The sequence below is a fragment of the Ambystoma mexicanum genome, chromosome 11 (assembly GCF_040938575.1).
Source record: "Ambystoma mexicanum isolate Mex_15411 chromosome 11, UKY_AmexF1_1, whole genome shotgun sequence".
Taxonomy (NCBI): Eukaryota; Metazoa; Chordata; class Amphibia; order Caudata; family Ambystomatidae; genus Ambystoma; species Ambystoma mexicanum.
The window spans coordinates 448,754,418-448,781,676 of NC_090934.1; the positions used below are offsets into that span (position 1 = coordinate 448,754,418).

Consider the following 27,259-nt stretch of genomic DNA (forward strand, 5'->3'; position numbering starts at 1 on the left):
GGTATTACTTTCTTACTCCCGCCATCTGACCCAAGCTTCTGCCACTGAAGACATATGGGATAATGTACCCCCTACCATAAATAAGGATATTGAAAGTCACCATGGAGTTGACCGAATAGAGGAGCGAGGCTGAGCTCCTTTATAAGGTCAGTGGACTCCAAGATGACTTGCAATATCCTATATATGTATGTTAGGGGTATCGCAGTTCTTAATTCATGGCCACACAGTCATTCCCTTTAACACCTTGTCTCTTGCTTAATATAATGTAAGAGATCTTCCATTTGTTGATCCATATAATCAATATAGAATCTGGATTTAAAAAAGCAAAATCCAGCTCCTAATGTGTGAACAGAAAAATAGCTCAAGTTGTTTAATAAAAGTTATTGAAAAAACGTTCATTCCGTGCTTCAAAATAAGTAATAACATGAAGTTTCTTGCTTACATGAGTAAAACTACAACAGTCCACAAATTAAACATTCTACCATCAACAGTTATTTGTCAATTACCAGCTGACATGTGTCAAAGAAACTTTCCCATCAAGCAAGGAATCTGAAAAGCTTTTCAAGGCTTTAATTATGTGCTTCAGGTAGTAACAGCTGACATTCTCTGCTGGCTCAAGAAGGAGGCATTGTGATGTCAAAATACAGCATAATAGCTGATTACAGAGCAATTGTGATGTAATTTTCTTATTTAAGGTCAGTTTTGATGTCACAACTAGCCGTAATAAGAACATTATTTGCAGGATTTTATACAGATATTGCAGGCTGCCATGAATTATAAAATCAATACTTGCCACTCTTTTCATTCAATCCCAGGGATTTTCACACAAAAGAGGAGATAGTGTGACCACACCCACTTAACCCAAAAACGATCAATGAAAGGTGGCAAGGTCTCCTTCTCACTCTTATCATCTAATCCTAGTAGTTGTCTCTGGCAGGTGGCAATAATGTATCCTGCTCTAAACATGCAATTTCAGTGACTATCACTTCATCTTTGAATTTCAGTGTTTGTTATTGAATATTTTAGAATTCTTTCTCTCATTATTCTCTACTTTGTACACCATTTAAATGTATTCACAATGTCATGGTCTTTTCAAAATGTTTGCCTAAAACCATAGGCAACAAATATGGGTTAAAAAGAGATAAAAGCTGAAAAGTGAAAGGAATACTTTTAGATCTTTCCTATAACTATGACTAGTACTTTTCTGCTGAGAAATCATGGGGTATGAGGTATAGAAGCCACAATCTGAAAAGATCAATGTTAACAATGTCAACCTCCACGGGTGGCATCGGAGAAGGTTCAGACGTACCTGTGCTGTAGCGAGGACTGAAGCGGAGGGGAAGGATTGGCCCTCTGTTGTTGAACTGCACCAGCATTGAATTCCCAGAAGACACCACTGAGGGGAGCTGTCCAGAGGCACAGGGCCTGTCCAATAAAATGGGTGAAAATGTGCTCCTCCCATCATACACTTTGATGGAATCCGAGACACATGTTAAGGTGGACAGGGCACCAGCACTGAAGTCTAGGAGTATCTGTAAGAAGCAAACGACAAGTTGCATCTCCGTGAACTCACACGTACGAAATATCAGACTGAGAAATTACAGAAATGTGCTTCTTCAGACTTCACGAAACCCAATGTAAATCTTTTAACACTAAATGTAATTTGCAGAATAATTCCTTTAGGAAAAAGATCTGCAAAAATCGGATTATGAAGTAATGTGGAGTTGGACATATTTAGTCAAATAAATTGTGAAACAGAAGAACTACTCTGGAGATTACATAAAGTGACCAGCTCACATATGTTTTTGTGGCACAAACAAAGGAATGCACTGTGCCACCCTCTTCAATTGAGTCTGAAATGCACGCATTCAGATGACTCCAGTCTATTGGAAGTTGTACAAACCATGTGGTATTAGGGGGCATTTCTGTGATTCATATACAGACTGCACTTTAAAATGCATAACAATAGAGCATTTGGAAGAGGCACAGGGGGATGTCTGATGCAAAATACTCTTTTGACCCATCTATGCATTTGCTTTTAACTAGGACAGCAGCCGTATGAATCACTGTTGTCCAAGTAGCAGTTGTATCTCTAAAACAGGGTAAGACATTCGTTTTTTCTTTCTTTGATATTTCACAATGCTAGTCCCTCTAAAAGCATGCCTGTTATGGTGCAAAGTGCTCGAAACACCTATATGGGTCTCTCTGACCCTTTAATATGTTAAAGCCGGGCACCTTCATATGCAAGAGAGCTGGCCAGTGCATTCTTTTGCTCTTACGCAGAACTTCTTTCAATTTCAAGGCACCTTCTATCAACAAATAGAAGGCACCGCCATGGGTGCAGCCATGGCACCTAATCTTGCCAATTTATATGTGGCAGTTTCTGAGAAAATGGCTAAGGTACATAGATGATGTCCTCATAGTCTGGGACGGATCTGTGGAACAAGCTAATGATTTCGTTAATTGGCTTAACCTACAAAATAGGTTCTTGAAATTCACTCGCGCTATAGAGAAACAACACATTGATTTTCTAGACATCACTATATTTCATCACTTGGGTGTACTTAAAGTCAAACCTTATAGCAAGAAGACCGACAAGAATGCCCTGTTGCATTATAATAGCCATCATGCCAACCATCTGAAATCCAGTTTGCCTTTTGGGCAGTTTGAGGCTGAAATGAAACAGCAGCCTCAAAGAGGACTTTGTGTACAGTGCCAATATCCTGTCTCAGAAACTGTTGGCAAAAGGATATCCTGCCACACTGGTTAAAACCTCTTCAAAAAGGGCCTATAACAACAACAGAGAGGCTCTACTTGAGAAAGTCAACAAGGAGCAGAGAGAAGTACAGACTGTTTGTCAATACTTTCTCGAATTTATCCTACAAAATTAAGACCATCATCAGCAAGACATGGAAAAAAGTCTATAACAACAAAGAGAGATTACCCCCGTTGGTAGCATATGGAAAAAGTCAGAATCTGCAAAATATACTTATCAGAAATGATGTCACCATTAAACCAAGTGCACCGGTCAAACAAACCACACTGTGGGGTTTACCTGTGGTGAGGGGTCATTTCCCTTGTGGCCATTGTGTCATGTGTGACTTCACTAAATTAACCAAGTCACTACAGATCAATCCTGATGTGCTATGGAACATGAGTAGCATGACCAACTGCAATACACACAATGTGGTATATATGATCACATGTCCGTGTGGACTTCGATACATTGGCAAAACTAATAGAAAGTGTCAAACTCGACTGATTGAACATCGCAGTTGCATTAAAAACAAGGTGCTAACAGCCCCGATGGTGAAACATTTTGTAGATAAAAAGCATGATCATAACAACTTCAGCTGGGTTATCCTTAAGAAAGTTGAAGGCAACAACAAAAATGAGATTGACCAGAAGCTGTTAAATTTTGAACAGAAACTGATTTTTAAATTACAAGTCATATTGTAGGTCTAAATGAGAATTTTGATTGGCACCAAGTCCACCTGTGATACTGGTTTGCTAGCTATTACATCAGAGTGTGTGATACATCTGTATAATCTCGATGCGAGGGCCTTGCTTTTGAATATACCATGTCACAGTATATATATATAAAAAAGATTAAAAGATTTAATATACCTGTGTACAAATTTGCATCTCAAGGAATTTTAGACCATATGCACTTACTAGAAATTTGGGGCGTTGTTGTTAGTCTGGCGCCACACATATATAATAATGTTATTTTTAGTGACATTCACAATTGTGTTAAAATCCATCTGGTGTAACTTTTTAGACCAACATCGGTGCTATTGTTACTCGAACAATTTAATACCATATAGGACGGTGTTCCTTATGTTTCAGTCATTTCGACAACATTGTGCATCATAGGGCGTCTTTTTTAGCAATAGTGCACGGCATGTCGGTGCACATCGCCATTTTTACTTCCAATATGGCGATGCGCTGAATTAGCTAACTGGCCGAGTCCTCTTTCTATACTGCTGCATTTGTAGGAAGTGTATTAGCTTAACTTTTAAAAAAGGTGCCGTCTGAGGAGGGGATTGCGTTTGCCCATGGCGACTGCTCGAGACGCTTTTGAAGAGTAAGTACTATTTACCATTCTCTTGTGGGTTGTGACCGCATAGGCATGGAGCTAGACACTTTAGGTGTGCTGGGAGTCGACGAGGTTCGAGCCGCTCCTAACACTAATCAGCTGTTTGTTTACCGAGTTTGTTTACCGAGTGATTTCAATTGTAATATATGCTTTTACACTGGCATAGAATATGGGACCCATGGCAGGACTCCTACTGTGCACGCTCTGTTTGTTGCTAATGCCATGTATGTACTATCACTTAATGGGGCACATTGTCTTTCAGACAGTCAGCTCCTGTTTTACCCATTGATAACGGGTGCTGCAGTGGACTATGGACCATTTTGAGTGTTGAGGTCGATGCTTTTGAATTTAATGATGTATTCATACACACGCTTGAGAGCCGTTTAGTTTCCACCATTGGAGATTTTTGCAGGTATTTCTGACATGTTTTTATATGTATACCCATGGGAGAACTCGTATTGTGCACACTCTGTGTAGTGCTAATGCCATGAATGAACTACCACTTAATGGGACACGTTGTTTTTCAGACAGTCATTTCTTGGCCTACCCATTGATAAAGATTTCTTCAGTCAACTACGGACCACTTTGGGTGTCGAGGTTGATGCTTTTGATATTAATGGTGTATTTACACACTCTTTGAGAGCCATTTAGTATCCATCGTTGGATACTTTTCAGGTATTTCAAACATGTTTTTATATGTATTTGTTTGTGCTTGTGGTGGCGGATTCCACTTTCCTCTCTCTAACCCCGGGTGATTCACTCACCTAACTTATGAAAAGGACCTCTATACTAGTGGTTGTGCGAACTAACTACTGGATGGATCACGGTACAAGAAGTGGCGATAAATGTCTCTTCTTTTAATTACCTTTCTGTAATTATTTATTTCTACAAGGGTGACTTTGGAGACTCTTGTAGAATCTGTCTTGGTGACAGGCTTTGACCCCCTATCAATCTTTGGGCTTAGGTCTGACTGTAGTGGTGGAGGGTGTCATTTGTTTTTGGGATGGTACAACTGGGAACTAAAGGCTTTTTTCTATTTGTTCAGCTTATTCATTACATCTGTTGGTGGATGTTTTCTGGACCCCTACCGCACAATGTTGTAGGAATTTTAAATGGACAGAAGTGTTTTCCCCTGAAGAAAGTTCAGCCATATAAAGGCACGAAGAACTGAAACATGCTACATGTCGGGAATATATATGTTTTATGTGACACATTCGTTTTGTGATGTTGTGATATGCTGCTATATTTGTGTCCATGTATTTGTCTAAGGTGCGATTTTTTTATGAAAATTGAGTAATGCAATTGTATTTAATACGATTCTCTGTTGTGTGTTTTTTAGGGTCCCTTTATTTGTGCAATAAATTATATATTTTTGAATAATCTGGTTGTACTTTATTTTTTCAAGATAAAAGTACCGGTACCCATTTAGAAAAGTAATTGTGTTCCTTGTTTGATACCTACAATTGTTCATTTTTGTTTGGTCTTCTATCTCTTTGTTAATCATTATATATCTATGTATCCCCTGATAGTAGAGATAGTGGAAATGAGGGTTATTTGTTGAAACCTATTTGAATCCCTGAGTCCCATAGGACTCCATGGGAAGGGGGGCCGCGGAAACACTGGCACCATGCTATAATGGTGCCGGTGTTTCCACGTCCGTCTGTGGCCGGTGGCGGTATGTCCACCAGGAGAGACCTGGTGGGTGTAACACAGCACGGCCACAGAACTCCGTTTTACCGGCACCGTTAAATACAGACTGGCTAACTTGTAATAAGGCGCATTGTTTTTACATTGCTGCACCTAAAACAGGGGGGAAAGTGTACAATATGAATTTGCAGAGTTTGCTCCTTTTAAGTCTTTCACTGTCAATATGCTCACTGAACACGCATGAAGGTGTCTAGCTGATGGTCCCTCGCACATGCAACCAACCTCTTCCCCTACACGGAAGCGCTCTCTGGGAATCTGGAGAATTGCATCCAAGGAATTGCAGCTGTACAATGCAAATATTGCTTTGTACCTTCCAAAATCTATGCCAAAAGGTGTTTTGTGAATTGGCCCCATTGAACTCAATGTTTAATTGAGGAAAAGGTTCTGTGAACCTGCCCACTCACCCGCCCTCTGATAAGCCAGAAACCTAAATGTCATCTTCAAAAATATTTAAAAGTGTTAGGTTTTGCAGGAAGTAAGTGAAAATAATAATTGAAAAAATCTATAATCTAAAATTAAATAGAGAATTATAATTAGCTGAAAATACTCCAAGCTTCAGCCCTATTAAGTGCATTGTGGTATCGTGTGTTAGGCCTGAACCTCATATGCACAGTCAAACCTAATTTTTATGCATTTTCTAATTTGTTGCTTGAAACCATTTTCCCATCCTGATGAGATAGATGTGTCTTCAGCATACAGGCATCAATTAACCGAGTAAGCACAAGTCACCCTATTTAATATCCCATACAGATGAATTTGACATTACAAAAAGGCTTACTGAGCACAAACTGCACTCATCTCCCAGACCTTCATCACCAGAATATACTCTATTGGCCCGATTCATGGAAATGGGCACAGAAATCCTGCAAGGGCCACGCGACAGAAAGAAAAATGCGCGCCCTCCGTATTCATGGAATTGATAGCGCAAAGTAACAGTATTCGCAAGTGGCACCTGGAACGCCACTGACACGCCCATACACAAAGCATGAACAGCCAGAACAGCTACGTTTGCGCGCTCCCCCGGGCGCGAATACACGCACCCTTCAAACAGTCCATGGTGTCCACCGTAAGCAGGGCTGCGACTGTATCCGGCAACTCGACAACATGCGTATAAAATATCGGAACTCAGCAATAACTCTGGAAATCTGCGTGTGAACCCATGTAAATTGCTCCTGCACCCCGCTACACACACCCTGAGTTACATCTGAACCCTGATTCAGTACATGCACCCTGAAATCTGACATACGACCCCACCTGCACACTGAAAATCCTATGCGCAAATGTACCTACGCCTGACTTTGTGTGTTGGATTGTATGAAGGACTTGCGTAGCCATTTCCAATCTGAGACGTTGCGCGATCGAATCCATGAATACGTCTCATACCATGCAATAGTGAGCAAGCGAGGGACTGCCTGCAGGCCGTCCCTCAGACACACCCACTTTTTCGCAAGTTCTTCACCATTTTTGGTGTTCTGCCCCCTTCCTAGCCCTCTGCGCAGGCCATGCCCACACTGCTCAGAGTCTTATGCATGGCCCTTGACAGCTCACACAGATGTGTCGAGCCAGCGTGAAATCCACGTAAGTCGCGGGAAAGTGCCGTGCATTCGGTTCCATCAATTGATGAAGGCGGATGTGTGTGTAAATGCACGCGCAAGTACCCTCTTTTCCATGCAGATAATTCCATGAATCGGGCCCTATATGTCATGCCACACTCTTATTGGAAATCCCCATTCCCTTCCTTCCACCTGGGACCCTATTGTTCCCCTGATCTCCACCTCTCTCCCAAATGGACCATGATACATTGGTGGTCATTACGAGATTTCCAGTAAGCCGCCAGTAGTATCAGCAGCTTACTGACAACCCCGGCTTACTGATCCCACCACCCAATATCCTGGTGTTACCGGGATATGATGGGCGGCAGAGTAACGGTAAGTTCCCATTCACTTGGGATGGGAACCGCTAAACCATAGGCGCCGCTCTAAACGGTGATGGTGCTTCAGTGAATTATCTGCTGGTAGGGACCTGAACTACCGGCAGGCAGGCCTGCCAGTAGATCACTGCCCCTACAGGCAGACTCAGAGTGTGCCGGTCTAGAAAAGGTGCCGGTACACACTGTTAACGGCACCTTATTTCTGGACCGGCATATTCCTAATGACCCCCATTGTCTATTCCCTCCCTCCTCGTTTTTATTCTCTTTTTATTGATGCGTACTGACTCTCTTCAGGTTTTTGGATCTTCTTTTCATGCTGTCTTTATCACTATTTACTTCCTTCAGTACCATCGTATGTCTCTCATCCTGTACCACCCTCTTCATTTTGGATCCCCTTGCGTGCTATGCTTATTTCACATTATGATGGACCATGAGGTTGTAAATGTTGTCTCTATTATGTACCTTAATTTCTGCAATTTATCGTAATTTTGTTTACCTATAATATGTGTCCTACCTTATGTACAGCACGCTGAAATCCTTGTGGGCCAGTTTTGTATTATACAAAAGTCAAAAATACGTTACTCAATGAATAATAAATGCTAAGTCAATTAACAGTCTAATAGGAAGCCGAAGCAAAGATTTTACGTCACACAGTGCAATACAGAAATATAGTGATGGCTTGATTTAGGAGAAAAGTATTCTCAGACCCACCAGAGTATTTGGAAGGGCAGAAATCTAAAAAATGAAAAGCAGTGAGACAATGCTGTCTCACACGAAGAAACGTTTTTAGTGGCTCAAAAACCTATTTATTTACTATTCGGTATGGATACATGTCACACAGCCCATTTATGCACAATCCTTTGCAACTTTATCAATTCAATCCATACATCAGAGAAATTACAATCATTTTAAAACAAAATCATAATTCAGTTTGAATAGTCACAAATCTGCTAACCCTTCTTCGAAGAATCTGTCAGAAACTAAGATTTGAGCACAGTGCCAGAGTTATTCTGGATGGAGGAGTGGCAGCTCACCTTATTTGATGGCACTTGGATCATCCAGAGTGAGAAATCTTTGTTCGGGTACAGAATTCGGTAGTTGGCTGGGAAAATGTATCCAGTGGCATCAGAGAGTGTAATCCAAGGAACGGCTGAAAGGGAAAATACATACTTTTGAGATTGGGCATGCAAGAGAGAGACACAACAGGGATTCATCGGCAGGCTGTAGGGGTGCAGGCCTTCTTCGACATAATTCTCGCTCAAATGAGGTGAGATAATTATTTATTGTCTTTTTGTTTTACTGTTATACTATGTACGGCACTGCCCCCTCCCCTTTCCTCACGCACTTGTCCCCTTCCCCCCTCCCCTGCGTGGTCTCAATGTCACCTGGCCTACTAGGATTGCTATCTCTGTCTTCCCTCTGTTTCCCCTCCCTTGCATCATCACGCCTTGAAACACTCGTGTATAGGTGCGTTATAAATGCCATGTCATATCATAAGGAGTGATTAAGTGAGTACATAAGGGAATGGAGAAAGAGAGACAACGTGATGAGAGAGAGATAACAGTGAGGCAGAGAAGAAGGTCAGATAGACTTAATACCTTCAACTTTTATGCACTTTGGTTTGGTCCTAAGCGTATGCCCAATCAACTGATCTGCCTACATGTAATAACTTATTTCAATTGCATAGCAATGGGGATGGGTTAAATAGCCCACCTAAAAGAATACAATTGATGAGATCTGGATAATCCCTGAAAATGTGACTCCTGTAAGCAGGATTTCTCTTGGTGAATGGTGGGGGTTTTCTTGTAATAGGAAGTAATGTGAAATCTTATTCTACAACTTTTCTTTAACAATGTCAGTTGCATTGAAATTCAAGATATCTTCACTCCTATTCTGATAGTCAATGCTTACCTTTTGAAGGCTTTGCGATAAAGGAATATGCGCCGAGCGGCGGGGGCATTACCAAGTGAGGTAACGCCCCAGGGCCCATAGTTATAGGCCTGAGTGAAGCTGGGGCATTACCGATGAAGACCCTGAGTCGGTAATGTCCCAGCCACTCGGGGCATATAGCTATTAGTACCCCGGCCTGCAAGAACTGCGTGACCGGGGCACTAAAAGCTTTTTTTTTGTCCCAAAACTCGGATTTAAAAAAAAACATTTTCTTGAATGTCTCAAGCTGAGCTTTCCTATGGCCCCGCTCTGGGTCCCACACACCTGGAGGCTGCCATCGCCCCCCACCGGGGACCAAGGGATAGAAGGTAAGTGGGGTGGGGAGGGCAGGGAGGTAAGAGGAGGGAGAAAAAGAAAAAAAAAGCCGTACCTGAGTCCCCGGCGGGGGGCGAAGGCAGCCTCTCAGCCGTGGGGAGGCCTCGGAGCAGGGATGGCCCCGTTTTGAGCCCCCTCATTGGCTGAGGAGCTGCCACGCCCCCCAGCGAGGACAAGGCAGCTGGAATCTTTCATTTGTATTGTGTCTTCGCCGGGTACTGGTACACAATGTGGATTGATTTTAATGTTTTAAAGCTATCAAGAAGTGTGAACAATGTTGAACTTGTCTGACATATGTAGGTTTCTAAATGGCCCCCACGTGCCCTATGAATATTCACAAGTAATTAAGGGGAGGGCCTTCAACCCCATAGCTCATTCTTAACCACATGAATATCCTGGTCACTCCTCCACATCGCCGGAAGCAATGTGGTCATGCTCCCCATTCTGCTACTTTGAGTCTCATGCTTGGGACCAGGTCTCAGGCATGCCATGTCTATGCTAAAACTCAAATGTTAACGTTTCTTAATATAGCACGAGCAAGCAGTGACAGAAATAGAAAATATCTGTTTCTGTTTCTACTGAGGTGGACTTGCATGCATTGGAAATAGAAAAACACATGTCTAGTGCCAGTGCAGGTGTCCCTGTGTACATACCAAATAGGAGAAGTGTTTTCTATTTTCTAGTACTAGTAAGTGTTTGTGCTGGAAAAGAAAACCACAAGTGCCTCGGGAGGATGCCATCCAGCCCTCTTCCTCAGTTCCTCTGTCTGCTTGAGCAGATTTGTTACCTCTAATGTTTTACATTTTCAAACGTTTGAATGACCTTAAACCATCCACATATTGGTAGTTTGGGTTTCTCTCAAATTAGTTAACAGAAGGGTAGGCATACGTAACAGGGTTTCCAACATTTAAAGAGGAGATTTTTAAAATTTGGATTTTTTTCTAATGGACAAAAACCTGTTGGCCTGCAAGTACCTAAAACACATCCTTTAATATTAGTTAAATTAGTAATTGTGAGAATGTTTAGGTTTGGTGATTCTCTAGACTACGATTTTCTGCATGATGGAAATTGTCCATCTATTACAACCTAAGCTAAGGCCACGCCAGTTCTTTTATATGGTACCAAGGGATTTCCTATAATGCCTTGGGAACTATGGCCCTCTTTAGAAGGACGTTTTTGGAGGCGAATGTTGAAGCTCCCAAATCTGATACCTACCTCACGTATCAGGTTTGAGTGGGCTTGATCTCAATACAAGCAAGATCGACATGGAAAACTTTGGCCTTGTATCGCAAATGCCTTTTGCCCATCCCACCCAGGCCCTACCAAATTGTGAGGTGAGAACTGAAGCATGATACAGATACTAATTGAGTGGGGCAATAGCTGCAAGAGATATCTGCAGCACCTCCAGATGGACTTGGATGAACTTATCAACAATACTGCCAGGGTAAAGTGGAAGTTGTGGCAGGATGATTGGATCATAACTATAGAAGAATAGACCTCATACTTGTTACTGCTATGAGAGACAAACATACGGTGTGGGGCTCCCTATCGAAATACTTAACTAAGATTATGAACAGATGGCATAGGAACCAGTTTATGCGCTTCAGCATGAATTTGCAGCCCACTAAACAAATTCTGAAAATCTATAAACTAGTCATCCCTGTGGACTGTAGATTTTGTTCTAAGGAAGGGAAGAAAGAAACACTTAAGCACATCACTCTGTTCTGCCCATGCTTGACCGAAATAAGATTTTTGGCTGGGCAGTTTCTGAAAGACAATGTGCGGATGTGTACCAATTCTGGTCCTCTCTCCAACTAGGGAGCATTTCTCAAAAACATTTGCTCTGGTGAAGTTTCTTAAAGATATCTTTGAAATGAATGTAAAATGTATTTAATGGATATCCTTGGTTTGATGAATATGATGTGATATACTGAACCCTTTTGATACAGGGAAAGGATGTTCGATGATAAAAAGGTATGAAAAAACAAATATGTAAATAAAAAATAAAAATAATAAAGCTTTAGGTCACAAGCCACAAGGTCAAACACAATGCCAAAGATGAATAATAGCTTTTAAAATAAAACTGTATGGGTGCCTTCACCCTAAGAACTTAAAACAACCGTGAGCTTGTGCTGATGTGACAACATTGACAGTGAGTTGAAAAACCACTCTCCCTTAGCGATAAACAGACCAGTGAACAGCATCATTTGAAATCATAATAACTTAACATTTATTAGCACATAGAGATCATTATTGACCTCCTCTCAACCAATCAGAATGCTGAGAATGCAGTCAATAACTACTGGTAGTGACTGCATTCTGACTTCAAAAGGATGCAGGGAACAACAATGACATTTCCAGGAAAGATGAAAAGTTTTATTTTTCTGCAATATCCTGTTTAACACACCAAAGAGAAGGCTAAAACATGGGAACATGTTTTCACTTTCTTATAGAGAAACTGTATACTTTGACACCTAATGCATGCTCATGTTAGACTCACTCCAGTTGAACCAATTTTGAAATTAAAATGCTTAACTTATCAAGACAACCTTGTTATTCAATTGTTGTAAAATTAAACACGTATCATTTGCTAACTTAGTTTCTCTATTTACTTTACTACTATTCAATTAATGTGTTTTACTTCACCATCAAAACTCCAACACATCATTGCTTTGGATAGTGACCCTTCCCCACCTTATGGCCAGAGATGAAAAAGTCTATCTAATTTTTTTTTTTTAAATCGGGAGGCTCAAAATAAAAATATATGCTGCATTTCAAGACAATCAATATGTAAATGAAATCCATGACAGTAGGTCACGTCACTCAAATCAAGTAGATGGGCAATAAGCCCCAAGCCAGGGGTTGGGGGGCATTACCACGTAAGGTAATGCCCTGAGGGCCCTTAGCGAAGGCCCGGGGTAATTACCTGATATGGTAATGCCCCCCCCGGCGAGGGGCTTATTTCCATTAGTATCCCGGCCTGTTACACCGGGGCACTAACAGTATTGTTTTTTTTGGTTGCAAGACATCCCTCGACAGGAAAGCACTTGTCAGCCAGGTAATGCCTCGGTGAGGGCCAATTAGCTTTGTTGTTACAAGCTCATTCACCCTCACCGGGTACTAATGTAATTTAATCAGTAAAGGTGCACTGATACAGCCTGCAAGTTGTTATTAAACTTTGTTTGTAAAGTTGAGTTACTAAACAAACTAAAGACTCCAATAAACCCAAAGATTTAGTGTAAGGCCTACATCCATTTGTATACAGGGGAGAAAAAGGAACATTAAAAACAACCATCAAGCAGCATGCTTTTACATATTTTCCTTTGTGAACATATGAAGGACCTAGTATTTTTTTAGTTAATATAGATAGCTATTTTTAAAGTGCTCTTTGTGAAGAGAGATAATTTATAACGGAATGAATAAGTTAAGGATCATATAATTTCATGAATAAATAGTTATGCAACACTTAGAAGAGGCGAATCTATAGAATGAAATAATGAACAAGAAATATAATTACCGTTGCCATAAGAAGCCTGGAAACCATTTCCTGAAACAAATGAATTGGCGACAAACTCCACAAGCATCTGATTGGATGAGGATGTTATAGCATCCGGGATGCTTTGTCCACAAGTCTTATCCATAAGAATGGGGGCAGTCTGACTGCTTCCATCATAGACTGTGACATAATCTGTGGTGCATCCCGCTGAGGCCTGGATATTAAAGATATTGAACCACAGTGAAACCTGAAAGGGAAGAGTGCAAAGAGAGCTTAGTTTCTAAATACTAACCTTTCCTAGCTTGCTCATACAACTGTTTTTTATAATTAAATTTAATATAGATTTTAAAAAATTTATTTTCTTGAATGTTTGAAGCTGGGCTTTCCGATAGAGAATACACTCATGTAATAAAGTGAGGAAGCAACCATTGTGCTTTACCATTGTGCCCACATCAATAAACCTGTCACCACCATGGTCACCTTGTAATTAGCTGGAAGTTGAATCTGCCAGAGGGAGGGTGCGTTGTTGTCATACGGGGTCGGGTAGCTGGGAGAGGAGATACTCCCTGTCAGGCTATTCAGTAGGATCGGAAAACGAACTGTAAGGTAATGAAGGACACAATTATGTGGGGTGCCATATCATTTAAACATTGGAGCAGCAAGCAGATTAAATGACCCTGAACAAGACATGAGCAAAACAGATTTGTGAAAACCACTGAGCATAACATCTGCCAATTCCACAAGACGTGAGAAAGAACAATTAATTACAACATCTGCAAGTTTCAAGAGAAAGATAAAGGAACAATTCCTTACAACATTTGCTGGTACCCAAGGGATATGACAGAACCCTAAACAGTACAGCATCTTGCAGTCCCAACAGATGTGTGAAGGCACATTGACCTACAAAGCATCTGACAGTTCCAGAACTATGAGATAGAACATGAAATAGAACATCGACCAATAACATTTGTCAGTCTCGCGAGAAGATCAAGAATGCTAATTATTTAAAGTGCTTGGTTAGGTCTCAGGTGTCCAACAAGGCTGGGACATAAAGAATGATGGAATGTTGTGGTGGGGGTGCTGTATGTAACCTTATTGTTAGGTAGGTAGGTAGGATTTTAAGTTTAGTGATAAGTCTCCCTTACTTATGCTGTACTGGTGGATTATTTTTCCCTATACCTCAGTGAGTGGGAACCTTTTTCCACACTCACAGCTTCTTTTACGCTTTTTATTTGTGTCATTTTTAAGACTCTCCATAGTGTCCTTTTAATGTTATCCTCTTTGACAACTTTTTGGGTATATATCTTTTAGGTTAAAGAGTTGTCCTTTGGGCTCCCCTTTTATTTTCCCTGGCTAACCTTGTGAGAACTACAGTTCACAAGGGTAGAAAGGATATTTGCATCCCTTCTACATTTTGTTAGGTGAAACCAGCACCCCCCACCTTATGTGGAGTGCTGGGAAGATACAAGGTATCCTTTTTGTCACTAGCACTGTAACAAGCTAAACTTAAATGGCTGGTGGCAGTGAACCTTTTTCCTAATTCAGTGTACCTTTACCGCGGGCTGTTTCCACATCTGCGGTAAAGGCACCCAAGACTGCCCAGTTTACCAAAATGACCCATTTCTTCTTTCTTTGCCATTTTAGTGTTTCTTGGTCCTGCCCCTGCGTGTCTGAAGACAGGATGCAAGGGAGGAGTCCAAAACTCTGCAGCCCTTTGTCTTCCAACCTGCATGCAGGAATACAGTTCCACCTGGGAGGTTGGCTGTCCTGAAAGGAATGCCACCCGCCCCAGGTTTGAATGTTGCATGCCCGTTTAATTGGCTGGGTTCCTGCATAAAAGTCTGATCCTGGAAGCTGAAGAGGTAGTCAACCAATGGAACTGAATACTAAGAGGAAGATGAAGAAACCGTGGCTGAGATGATTTCCAGCAGCCATTCCACTAGACTCAAGAAGACCTGTATTTTGAGCCATCCCACGACATGCTACAAACTTGTCGGGCTGCAATACATCAATACCCTGTGACCTCGAGCCATTGTGCGGTGGACAGTCTTCCGAATTCTGTATTGAGCTGAAACTTTGGTGCCATCCTGCTGGACCTCCTCTAAAGGTGTGATTCCACTCCTTAAAGTCCCCTCACCAGAGTGCTGGATCAGATTAGCAATGAGAATCCAAGCAGCAATATTCAATCTTCTGGCTCCTTAAAAGGGCACCAAAACTTCAAAGCCACATCCATCCATGAAGAAACTCTTGACTGGAGCCTTCCCCATTGATCCCTGCTGCAAAATGCAAAATCCCTTCCAGTAACCTGTATTTAGTCTTCATGACAAGGAATTCATCGACTGGGTTTCTGGGTGCAGATCCTGAAGTCTTCCAACTGCAAATACTTCTCTGTGATGAGGTACTGTGTTGGGTGGGGTAATTACTTACCTTAAGCCTGTGTGATTTCTGTATAGCCTTTGGGGTGTTTGTGATTGGGAATCCTCTCATCCAATTCACCTGGGCGTACTGCCGGAATCACCCTAGGGTGTCTTCTCAGAGGTTCCTAGACCCTTTCATCCATTCTAAAGTGAAATACTTACCTGTCTGAACAGTCTTCCTCGGGAACTCTGACTTTTGCTACATCTGTGCCTATCCTGACCTGTCTGTTGGATACTAGAGAACTAGTGACCCGCCTTCTGCCATTGAGAACACTCATGCTCCAGGAATAGGGAAAGACTTCTAAGGTGTGGGCATTTTGTCTAAAAAAGATAACAAGTGTTGAAAAGTTTACTTACTTCTGACAGAGTTGATTGGTAACTGTCACTCTGAGAGTGAACAGTTACAAAAGTTCTTACTTAACTTGAATGTATTTTGCCATTCTGAAAAGTTTATATGAGGTTATTTTATACACCTGTGAATTGGTTGTGCCTCTTCCCAAAAGTAATGCTTTCGGCTTCACTTTACTATTTCTTTTAGGATATACATGTAAAAGTATACCAACTGGGTCTTGCTTCCACTGACCTGCTGTTTAGCCTGTCTAGAATATTTATTTATTTATTTATTTCTATTTATCACATTTGTTATACGCCCAGACCCTGAGGTATCACGGCGTAGTTACAGACAAAATCAAATAAAATATTGGTGTTGACCAATGCAATAGGACAACACAGATTTGGTTACATTTCTACATTATATACACTTGTGTACATTTATATACAGTGAAGATGCAGAGTTGGTCTGGGATACAAGTATCTGGGATCTACTTAGAACTGGTTCAATAACCACGTTTTGAGCAATTTTTTGAATTGTGGGAAGGATGTTTCATTCTTAATGTTGATGGGCAGGGCGTTCCAGTTCTTAGGAGCGAGTAGTTTGAAGCTACTGCCCCCTGTGTTTTCTCTTTTGTATAAGGCTGCCTTAGGTTTTACCTGCCTATAATAGCTATCTGCCATTCCAAAAAAGTGTCCTGTAGGTTTAGCCGACCTTGGTATGCCTGGTGCAATCCTAAATTATAGTAGAAAGTTATTGATTACTTAATTTGTGGTTTTTTAATAAATAACCTGTACCTTCTTGGGGAGTTATGAGCTCCATGTCATATCGATTCTACGGGACCGTCTAAGACCTTTTTGCATGTAATAAACCTTGGTTTTCACTTGCATAGCAGCCAGTGGTTCTTTGGTCTTTTGGATTATTTTTATCATATGGGTTTTGGGTCACATCTCTCTTTACACACCTCTAATAACAAGTCTGAAGATTACGTAAATTCTGTGGAGTTAAGGAAGGTCATATTTTGACCATGGAACATTGTCATATGTCTATAGTTGGCGTTAAGGGTGGACCTTTTCATCCTATATTTCATGTACCTTGTCTGTCCATGTGGCATTTTAAAGCACAATACTGCTTCTCTGATTTTAACTATGGTACTTATTGCTGTCAAATTTAATGTAATCCTTATCAGATGTATAGATTGCATGCTGGGGCCATCCCAGGGTAGACCTCCAAAATGTTCCTTCAATTCTGTCCACGGTTTTTTCTATGCTGGTAACGAATACATTCTGTTTATGTAAAATGATAATAGGTGACATCATGTATCATGTAACCAACCAGGTTTCTATCTAAACCCTAAGGTACATACCTAATCGTTTTGATTTATCTTCCCTTTGTACTAACAATTTACAATTCGATTTGTACACATGAATATCAAGCCGTAGATAAGTTATCTCACAAACTGTCTGCAAAACGCAGTTGCTCAACCAGCATTTATTAGTATTCATTCCAGACTGTTTGTGTTTGTGAATACCATAGTTTTTTGTGTATGATGCATTAATCTTCAGGTGGTTCTTAATTGAGTCGAGTGTAGTACATTTAAGGTGCAGTGTAGGCCAATAGTATTTTATCATCAGCATAAGAAACCATTTGTATTGGATGATCTTAACATTTGAGGGGGAATGGGACCTGTATATGTGTGCAGTGGCGCAGAGACTGTATCTTTGTTATCCAGCCGAATCGTGAAAGCTGTGGTGCAGTGGAGATTACAAATACATTTCAGAAGTTGTTGGGAATACCCAAATGCTGTAGTTTAGTCAGGGAACTGTGTTAAAAGGTCAGGAAAATATAAGGACAAGGAGCTCTTACTGTACTATCCTTAATTAAGGCATTTAATGTAAATATGCTATGCGTCATGGTACCTGCATTTCTTCAGCCTACCTGTGCATCTATTAGTATATCATTTGATTTAATCCAGGGATTCATTCTTCATAGAAGGATTTTGCAAAAACTGATTCCCAAGGAGTCTATTAAAGCTATGAATCGATATGACACAGGGGTCTCTCTAGATACTTTTTGAAAATCAGAACAGCCTCTTTCCATGACTGCGGTATATATCCTGTGTTAGGCAGAATTGCATGCAGTACCCTCAGGGACCACCACATACAATTAGGACTACAGGTGTGCGCAAAACCAACCTTTGGTATAAGTCTGTACTACACACTTTTTGGTAGCGAGCTGAGCAACCAGGCTTATCTCAAGAGGGAATGTGAGCAGTAAAAGAGTATACACAGAGGTTGTACAATCACAGTGGTTCAAGTAGACACTTAAACTCAAGGTCTCAACTTATTAATTTATTACACAGTCATTTAGAAACATTCACTAGAAGGAGGCAACTTAATATCATACACAAATATACTTCAATACCAAACCAATACGTTTGAGTAAATTAGACTCCCCTGAAATAGGAGCAAAATGGCATTTCAGTTAGTTTGAATGGGAGGAAAAAGGCACAAGTTAATAAAATAGATCACAATTACTTTCTTAGGCAGTGCAAATAGTTTCAGTTCACTAGAGGACTTGATTCAGTTCAATAGGCCTAGACCAAAGTCAATGGACTAGTGTCTTGAGATAGGAAAGAGCAGTTCTTGAAGTAAATGGTAAAGTCTTTGCCAAAGTTCTCAGAAGTAGTTTGTACGAAAAAGAATCATATAGTGGGTCACAAGCTGATTAGGCAAGTTGGGAAAGTTCCACAAACTTTTACCGTGAGAGATAAGTTCTCTCAATCGGGTTAGCACAGTACCTTAATATGAAGAAATGATGCAGCTGAAGACGTTGTTTCCTGGCAGTTCCTGCACTCGCTGTTCCTGAGCCTCAGTCGTGGGGACAAGAGGTAGGATGTCAGGGGACTCCTGCACTGCATGGGGATGGGTCAAACAAGATGGCAAAATGGAAGATCTTCAGTTCGAGTAGCTGTCGTCAAGCATACAAGCTGATGTCCTTCTACATGGTTAATCCTAACCAGCTCCAAGAATGGTATACAGGTGGCTTACAAGCTGATTGGTCCCACCAACTCAAAGGAAGAAGTTGTCCTTGAAGGGGCTTCTCTATCAACATGAACTTGGCAATGCGGACCTGTAGCAGGGCTTCACCGGGCAAACCAACGGTCCAGGAGTTGCAGCAGCCGTCCTCTTCCAGCTCGTCTTCGGTTCTTTCATTCCAGTGGTCGACTCTGTTTTCCAGTCCAAGAGGCTCGCCTTTTAAGCAGTTTTCTCCCTTTCTTTCCTGCCTAGCTGTCACTCACCGAGCAGGGTAGCTGTCCTTGCCGAACAGTCAGCCAGCCAATCACGCCAGAGTGCATTTGTGTCTCCTAGGAGACTAAGCACAAGGAGTGTCGGGCACCTCCCTCACTTCCTGCCCACCCAGACACTCAGGCGCCAGAGAAGGTCTTCATTCCTGAAGCCTGCCAAAGGCATATGAACAAAGGGACCAAACCTAGTTAGCGCCCAGAGACAAACCCTAGAAGGACCTTTCCAAAAAGAAATGGCGAAAAAAGAAGACCGGGACCTGTTTAAACAAAGGGGCTTTCTAGAAACCGGGGATACTAGGTAACCCCTCCAGCATTTGATAGGAAGATATTGGGGGTCATTACGAGCTGGGCGGTAAGGGGTTAACAGGTAATGGTGCCGGCGCCGTTAACCCCATACCACCCTATTACGAGTCTGTTCACGGGACCCACAAAGGGTGCCAGGTAAACCCAGGTGCCCTTAGTGGGTCCCGCTAGCAGACCAGGGAGCTAACAACAAGAACCGTTATTAACGGGCCTGTTGTTAGCTCCCTCCCCATTTCCATTGAGCCCTATGGGGGCTCGAATGGGGATGTACCGGGTCGGGGTTCCTTGAATGAGGAATTACCAGGTCCTCCAAGGTTGGAATGGCCCGGCAAGTCCTCATTTGAGGAACCTGGACCTGGTGCCCGGTAAGGAGGTAACTGTGCCGCAAATTGCATGGTTACCTCAACCTCGTAATGACCCCAATTGTGTGCTGGGTCTAAGAATTTAAAAAGACTAGTAAAGCCAATTAACCTTACATTCTCTGGGAAACAGTAGTTTATCCCAGAGAAGGCATGTAAACCTTTGAGAAGTCTAAAAGACATCCCTGTGTCACTGCACTGAGGGTGCGGTGTAACACACATGAAAAGATGATGCCTATGGAGTTATTTAAAATGCCATATTCAAAGAACACAAGAGTAAAACACACATCAAAATACATGAAAGAGTGGGGAAAAAGGCTCACCCTCTTTCCAGGTAAAAATCAAGTCCTCAAAATCCATCAAAGTTGCTGGGGGTCTCTAAGGTGAAGGGAATTGGCACATTTATGAGAATTCTCACTAACATCCTGCACTCAACGTTTTGTTAAATATGGAATCTGCCTAAATACATTGGGCCTCATTACGAGGTTGGAGATAACCATGGCGCTATTAGCGCCATGGCTGCCTCCAAATCCTTACCGACTCCGCCCTGGTGAATGGAGCTATTACCGCCCCATTCCAAGGTAATTCCTCATTCATCAGGGCCATTCCCCATTCCCATTTGAGCCACCATAGGGCTCAATGGGAATGGGGAAGGCGCTAATAACCGTACCGCAAATTGCGGTACCGTTATTAGCTCCAAAGTCCCTTTGCGGGTCCCGTCCTTCATGCCTGGTAAAACCAGGCGTTAAGTGAGGACCCGCAAATGGAACTCTTATTAGGGCGGTAAGGGATTACCGGCACCAGTGCCCTTACCGGTGCTGGTAATCCCTTACCGCCCACCTCGTAATGAGGCCCATTGTCACTAAATTCTATTTTCAACCATCATGAAATATCCAAAAACAGCAAATGATTTTAACTAGCTCAAGGATTTGAGAGCTAATTTCCTAGCCTGTGATATGCTCCTTGTGATGCCATTGTCTTAACACTAGGTCAAGTGATACTGTCAAGCTACAGACAAGCCAGAGACTCCACTGAGCCATGTAAAAGGTTATTCACCAGCACTTCGACTGTCAGAACTATTCAGCCCCAAAATCCTCTGTGCCCAGAGCACCATCATCATTTTCCACCTGTGGTCCGGTGACTCTCGACCAATTGTCCAAGCTACAATTTGTGATTAGACTTTCCATATTCCATAGTGAGTCTGTTGCAGCTGGTTCTGTCCCTTCAATTGCAGACACACTGGTGGATGGGGGATTCTTAATATAACTTTGTTGTCAGCAGCCCAAATTAGAGATTTTGGGCTTCATTACGACCCAGGTGGTAAGGGGTTAATGGCGCCCTAAAAGGTGGTGGCGCCGTTAACCCCTTACTGCCTAATTACGAGGTCCCTTTGCGGGTCCCTACCTTAATGGCTGGTATTTACCAGCCGTTAAGGATTGGACCCGCAAAAGGACCTTGGAGGTATTTACGGTACTGCAATTTGCGGTACCGTAACTACCGCCTTCCCCATTTCCATTGAGCCCTATGGGGGCAAAAATGGGAATGGGGTAGGGCCAATGGTGAATGGGGAATTACCGCCCCGCCAACCTTGGAATGGGGCGGCAATTCCGCCATTCATCATGGCGCAATCGGTAAAATACTGGCGGCAACCATGGCGCTACTAGCGCCATGGTTACCGCCTGGGTCGTAATGACCCCCTTTGTATAAAAGTGCATTAGCTTGTGATGCTTAATGAATAAACAGAAGCTCTCTTTAGAATATTTATGCACTTGTATGGTACATTTCCATTTAGTCATTTATGCACTTATATGGTACATTTCCATTTAGTCAGAAGACTGTACTTGTATGTACTGTGCATGGGATGAATCCATATAAACATTGTTTTCTAGTATTACGGTTATATGGTTATACAAAAACATTTAACAAAAAAAACGAAAAAAGAAAACAGACATATTAATACATACAATTTCCTAAAAAGCAAAAAGTCACAAATCTTTAAAAAAGGACAAGTCTTAAGACACAATTCCAATTCATTAATCAAGAATATTTTTAGAAACTCAGACACACTAAAATGTTAAAATTCATCATAATGAAATTGATCACGCATCATCTTGTTGTTTTTCCAATTACAGTGAATTTAAAAAAAACCTGAAACTGTCAAAACAGAGGTGTTCCGACCAGCAAGACAGACGTTCCACAGAGTGCCCTGATCCCCCAAATCCAGAAGCTCTTCAAAGTTCCTGAAATGTAGTTCTTGTTTCCCTTGAAGGGCTGGCTATAGAATTACAAAGTGCTCAAGTGTCTCCACTGCCTTTTGGCGTTGCAAAAACAACACATGGCCTGATTAATTACAATATAAACATATACAGAAACAGCCATATAGCTAGCTATATGTTCTATATCATTATGAATATACTTACAGAATGAGTATGTCACTAGGAAGCCAGTGTTGACCTTGGGGTACTGACTGCTTAACACAAGACGTAGCGTGTTCCCATAAGAGATCAAGGTCCCAGTAAACTGTGTACAGTATTTTCCCAAAAGACTTGAAGCTGGTTTTGCATCATCGTAGATGCTGAGAGAGTCATCCATACAATTCAACTGTGGTGGAAATCTAAGGGTAACCATATTCAGTGATATCTGTGTGGGAAAAAGAACATAGATAGGCTGGTCAGAATGTTCAACTCTAAAACAAGTTGTGTGAAGGTTGTTCAAATAGTTTAACTAATACATTATGCGTCGGAGGGGTAAATGTGATTTAAATCCACCAAAATAACACTCTTCTATTGAAAGTATGTTCTTATACTAGGTCAGAGTAGTGGACGATGTGCACTATACCAAGGGTAATTAACATAACATTTGCTGGTGTACACCCAAGTCATCAGTTTGCTGAAGGGGCCACACCACATGGGGCAGATAACAGTCCATGCTGTAGAATGATGGTCAAATTATAATGAGGAGTTGATTTAACCACTAAAATCAAAAAAGGGGGCTTTCTTGGGAGTGACCATGGAAGGATTCACCAGGAATTCTACATTTACCTGTAAAACACAGACCTAACATAGCTCAAGGCATATATTAGGAACTACTTATGTGCAAGTTCTACACAATAATCATAAAGATAACCTGTCAGAAAATACAAAGTATCAAATATGATCATACTGAAGACGTGCTTATAGTAGGAACATAAACAGATAGAAAGAGAAGAATGAGGGCTACATGTCACTTGATGCAAATGCTTTATCCAAATTAAAACAAAGAGTAATCAAAAACACAGCAGGTGTGCAAAAGGTAAGTAAAGACATACAAAAAAGTATACTAATGGGTGATAGGAAGCTAACATCGATACATCTGTTCTGCTGTAATGCATCCTAACCTTGTATCCTGCAGGTGCTCGAATGTTCCATGTGCAGTCAGTTGACACAGGATAATCAAAGGGATAGTTTGGTGAAGTCAAAGTTCCAGTTGTTCCGGTAAAGGTTCCTCCACAATTTCCTAGACATAACAGAAACAAAGGTAATGTCTTAACAACCACCAGACTTGGGGCCATCATTGTTTCCTTCAGCACCAGCACATCCACGGATTCCCCATCCTCATCAACAACACTCTCACAGCTCACCTCTCTCTTAGTGTTGATAATGTCTATTGCCACCAAACCCATCTTAGCTGTAGTTGCATCACTGTCTACCACTGGCCGTGCTTTCACATTGTGCTCACGTCACACCTTTTATTGTTACAACCAACACCACAAAAATAAAAACACTAACTGTGTTTTGTTTCCTCACATGCTTATCCCTCTGAGAATTCTTCAAAACAAAATACTGGTCTCAATACACTACTTTTAGTTTTGTATTATTATTTTGAATCTAAACTTTGTCAAGATGATTGACCATCAGGATAACATGCACACTTCTATTTTGACCCTGAAAACTATCAGGACAAGATACAAGCACACATTCAAAGAGTTTATAATGAATTGACAATTTCTCAAATCCTTGGCAGCTGCTCTGGCCAGGTGATAACCATTCAATGCATTGCAAGTGCACAAATGTGCACAGGGTATCAGTAATTTGGCTTGTGATTCAGAAGCAAATGTGCAGAGCATCCAGGTCCTAAAAAACCAAAAGCAAATGAAATGTGTACTTTGTTAGTTCGGAAGGGATCATCAGTTGGGATAATGACCCTGTCCCAACTTATGGCGCAAGGCGAATATTAGGTTATATCAGTTTGCCTGTTCATGTATTCTGTAAGGGTATCCAGGTTAGTATTGTTTTTGAGCTTAATCTTGTCACATTAAAGCAACGTTTTCCACACTAAAAGCTCAGATACTGTTTCGTCAATAGTGTTGACTTTCTCAAATAGGGGTTGAGAGAGGGTATAACATGAACGTCAACTTTTTATGATTGGGAATGGAGTGCAGGGGATCTTCTCATCAGTCATGGTGCTGTTGATGGTGACTCACTTAAACTGTCTTCCAAGGGGTCGCTATAGTGCCTTTCTGTGTTGTCCCATCATCAGCCTGACCTACGTCACATTAACAAGCAGTTAACATTGTACAAATGCATCGGTCCAAACTTCATATTGCTGCTATATTTTCCGTTACCAAAAAATAAATGTTTTCATTGAGTCTACCCCAACCTCATTTAAGTTATTGCTTAATGACTGAATGCAGCATGACATTTTGTAATGCACAAAATAATCAATGTAGCCTTATAGATGGAAGCAAGTGGAGAAGTTCACTATCCCAAGCAATATGTACCATTTCCAAGGTATTTAACGCTATTAGCAAATGGTGCCAAAAGGTTTTGGAACTGTGGTGCTCAAGTTAATACATACGTTTAACATCAAGTTAAGTAAATAAAACAATGTTTTAGTGAATTAAATGGCTTGTTTGTACTAAATAATGGATGACACCTTTCCCAAAGATTGATCTTTGGCTTCTATCACTCTAGAGTTGGCGAGAGAATTCTGTTGTGTTTCCACCTCAGTGGAACCTAATTGTACAGGTAAATGGTAAGCACAATTTTTGCACTGATACTGCCGATTCATTTTCTGTATCTATGATGTTCTTCTCCGGCTGAAGATAATATGAAGAGACATTATGGATTTTCTTTCCTAGCATGTTTAGTGTATCAGTAGTTATTGAGACTGTATTCCAAGCATTCTGATTGGCTCTGAGGAGGTCAATAATGGGATTCATGTGATTATTCATGTGGTAATTTAATCTGTGACATTCTCATGCATAGCACAACTTTATAAATTGCTTTGTAAATTATAAAATAGCCAGTTTAAATAATTCTCATTTTGAGATGTGGGTAATAAAAAAAACGGACAAATGTCCCATATTGAAAAGTGATGTCATGCAAAGAGAAAATGCTCACTGATATACTGTCAGTTACAAGAAGCAGATGTTAATATGTTGCAATTAAAAATGGGGTTTTACAAGCCCTAATCTGAAGTTGCTTGTATAATTAAATGGCAAACGTCCATGCTAGTTAATGAGAATTAAAATTGAACAGGCACGAACAGGTATGGGTTATTTATAATGTGCCTATACACATGAAAGTGCTTCAAAGAGCTAAAGGAGAGTGGGAACATGGGGGGAAAAAACAGTTGCTCAGAGCCCTTGAAAATCAGAGATAATAATAGCCTTCACAGGAAGAGTAAGTGCGTAAAATACATTTAACAAGTTTGAGATACAGCAAATAGGCCTGACAGGTATTCTGCAGTTTATACCTGTGCAATTAAAGGTGAAGACAAGGGAGAACAGACAGACAATCTTCAGGCATGGAGCGTATGGATCGTGCAAGTGCACAGAGGGTCGCAGGGAGGGGGGGGAAGTCCAAGTGCACCCGGTTGGTGGAGACTGGGATAAGTGTAGAGATAGCCACTCTCTTGGGTTATTTCTCAAATGCAGTGAGTGTGGGTGGGGTGTAGGGCCCTAAGGCAAGTGCAAGAGAGGACTGGCGGGGGATTTGCCGGGGACCTGTGAGACTCTGAGGTACATCAGTCAATCAGTGAGCAAGCTGTAAGGAAGAGGAGGGATAGAGGGAAAGAGAAGAGAACCAGGTTAGCATGGTAGAGGGAGAGAGAAGGAAGAGGGCAAGAGGAAGGTCAAGGAGTTTTTTCGGAACTTAAGACGATCAGGCTCAAGATGGAGGGTGGCAGGGAGCTATTCCAGAGGGAGGTACCTGCTGAGGATAAGGATCTCCCTCCAAGTCTGATTGGAGAACCGGCTCACTCGCAGAAGGTTGGAGGTAGATGAGCAGAGGGCTTGTGACGGCCCGTATTTAGGTAGGCAGCATTGCAGGTAGGTAGGTCCCAGGCCCCAGAAAGCCTTGTGAATAATGCAGAGGGTCTTGAACTTGATCCTTGCAGCCATGGGGAGTCAGTGAAGAGATTGCATCACCAGAGAGATTGGTCTCTGGGCTCGAGGCAAAGGATAAATCTTGCGGTTCTGTTCTGGATTGGAGAGGGTTAGAGATAGGCTCATGCAGACATACATACATATTTTTCGTCTGGGCAAAGCTGTTGTTCTGTTCTCTTTGGTCAAGGACATTTACTTCCATTTTCTCAGGTGAATGCCAGATTATACTTACACAGCTGACAAAGTTATGTTGGCTTCAATCTGATGACAACTAAGAAGCCAGTCAGTGCAACTGATTACATTTATGACACCCATTCATTAGAATTGAATTGGTTAACAGGGAAACAGGGGGACTGAATGGGAGGCCCTAATCTTTTATAAACTAGCTGTTTCAGATGGCAAGGATCCACTTCTCTCTCTGAAGAGGACAGAGTCTACACAACTACAGATCCTGATGTGGGCAAAGGTTAGAGGACCAGCTGATCCCATAAAACGTGTCTGCCTGGGTAAAAGAGCAAGCAGAACATTTAATGTCTAGGCCAGGACTGTAATTCTAATCCTTGTGCCTAAAATTGGCACTTGGTCATATTTCCAAATTCTAATTTTGAATGCTTACTTCAATAATTTGAAGGCAAATCTAAATTTTAAATTGAACTGCTTTAGAAATAAGAAGCAAAC

The 27,259-nt window shown here is 41.5% G+C and overlaps 1 protein-coding gene across 1 annotated transcript in view; it reads right to left on the reverse strand.

Moving 5' to 3' along the window:
- LOC138503499 (embryonic protein UVS.2-like) overlaps positions 1-27,259 on the reverse strand; it is an 80,944-nt gene that overhangs the window by 12,005 nt on the left and 41,680 nt on the right. Inside the window, exons 14-19 of the mRNA XM_069623280.1 lie at positions 23,591-23,709; positions 22,635-22,854; positions 13,978-14,096; positions 13,519-13,744; positions 8,771-8,886; positions 1,310-1,532 (exon numbers count right to left, since the gene is read on the reverse strand). Coding sequence (XP_069479381.1) covers positions 1,310-1,532; positions 8,771-8,886; positions 13,519-13,744; positions 13,978-14,096; positions 22,635-22,854; positions 23,591-23,709 — 1,023 coding nt within the window. The remainder of the gene's footprint in view (positions 1-1,309; positions 1,533-8,770; positions 8,887-13,518; positions 13,745-13,977; positions 14,097-22,634; positions 22,855-23,590; positions 23,710-27,259) is intronic.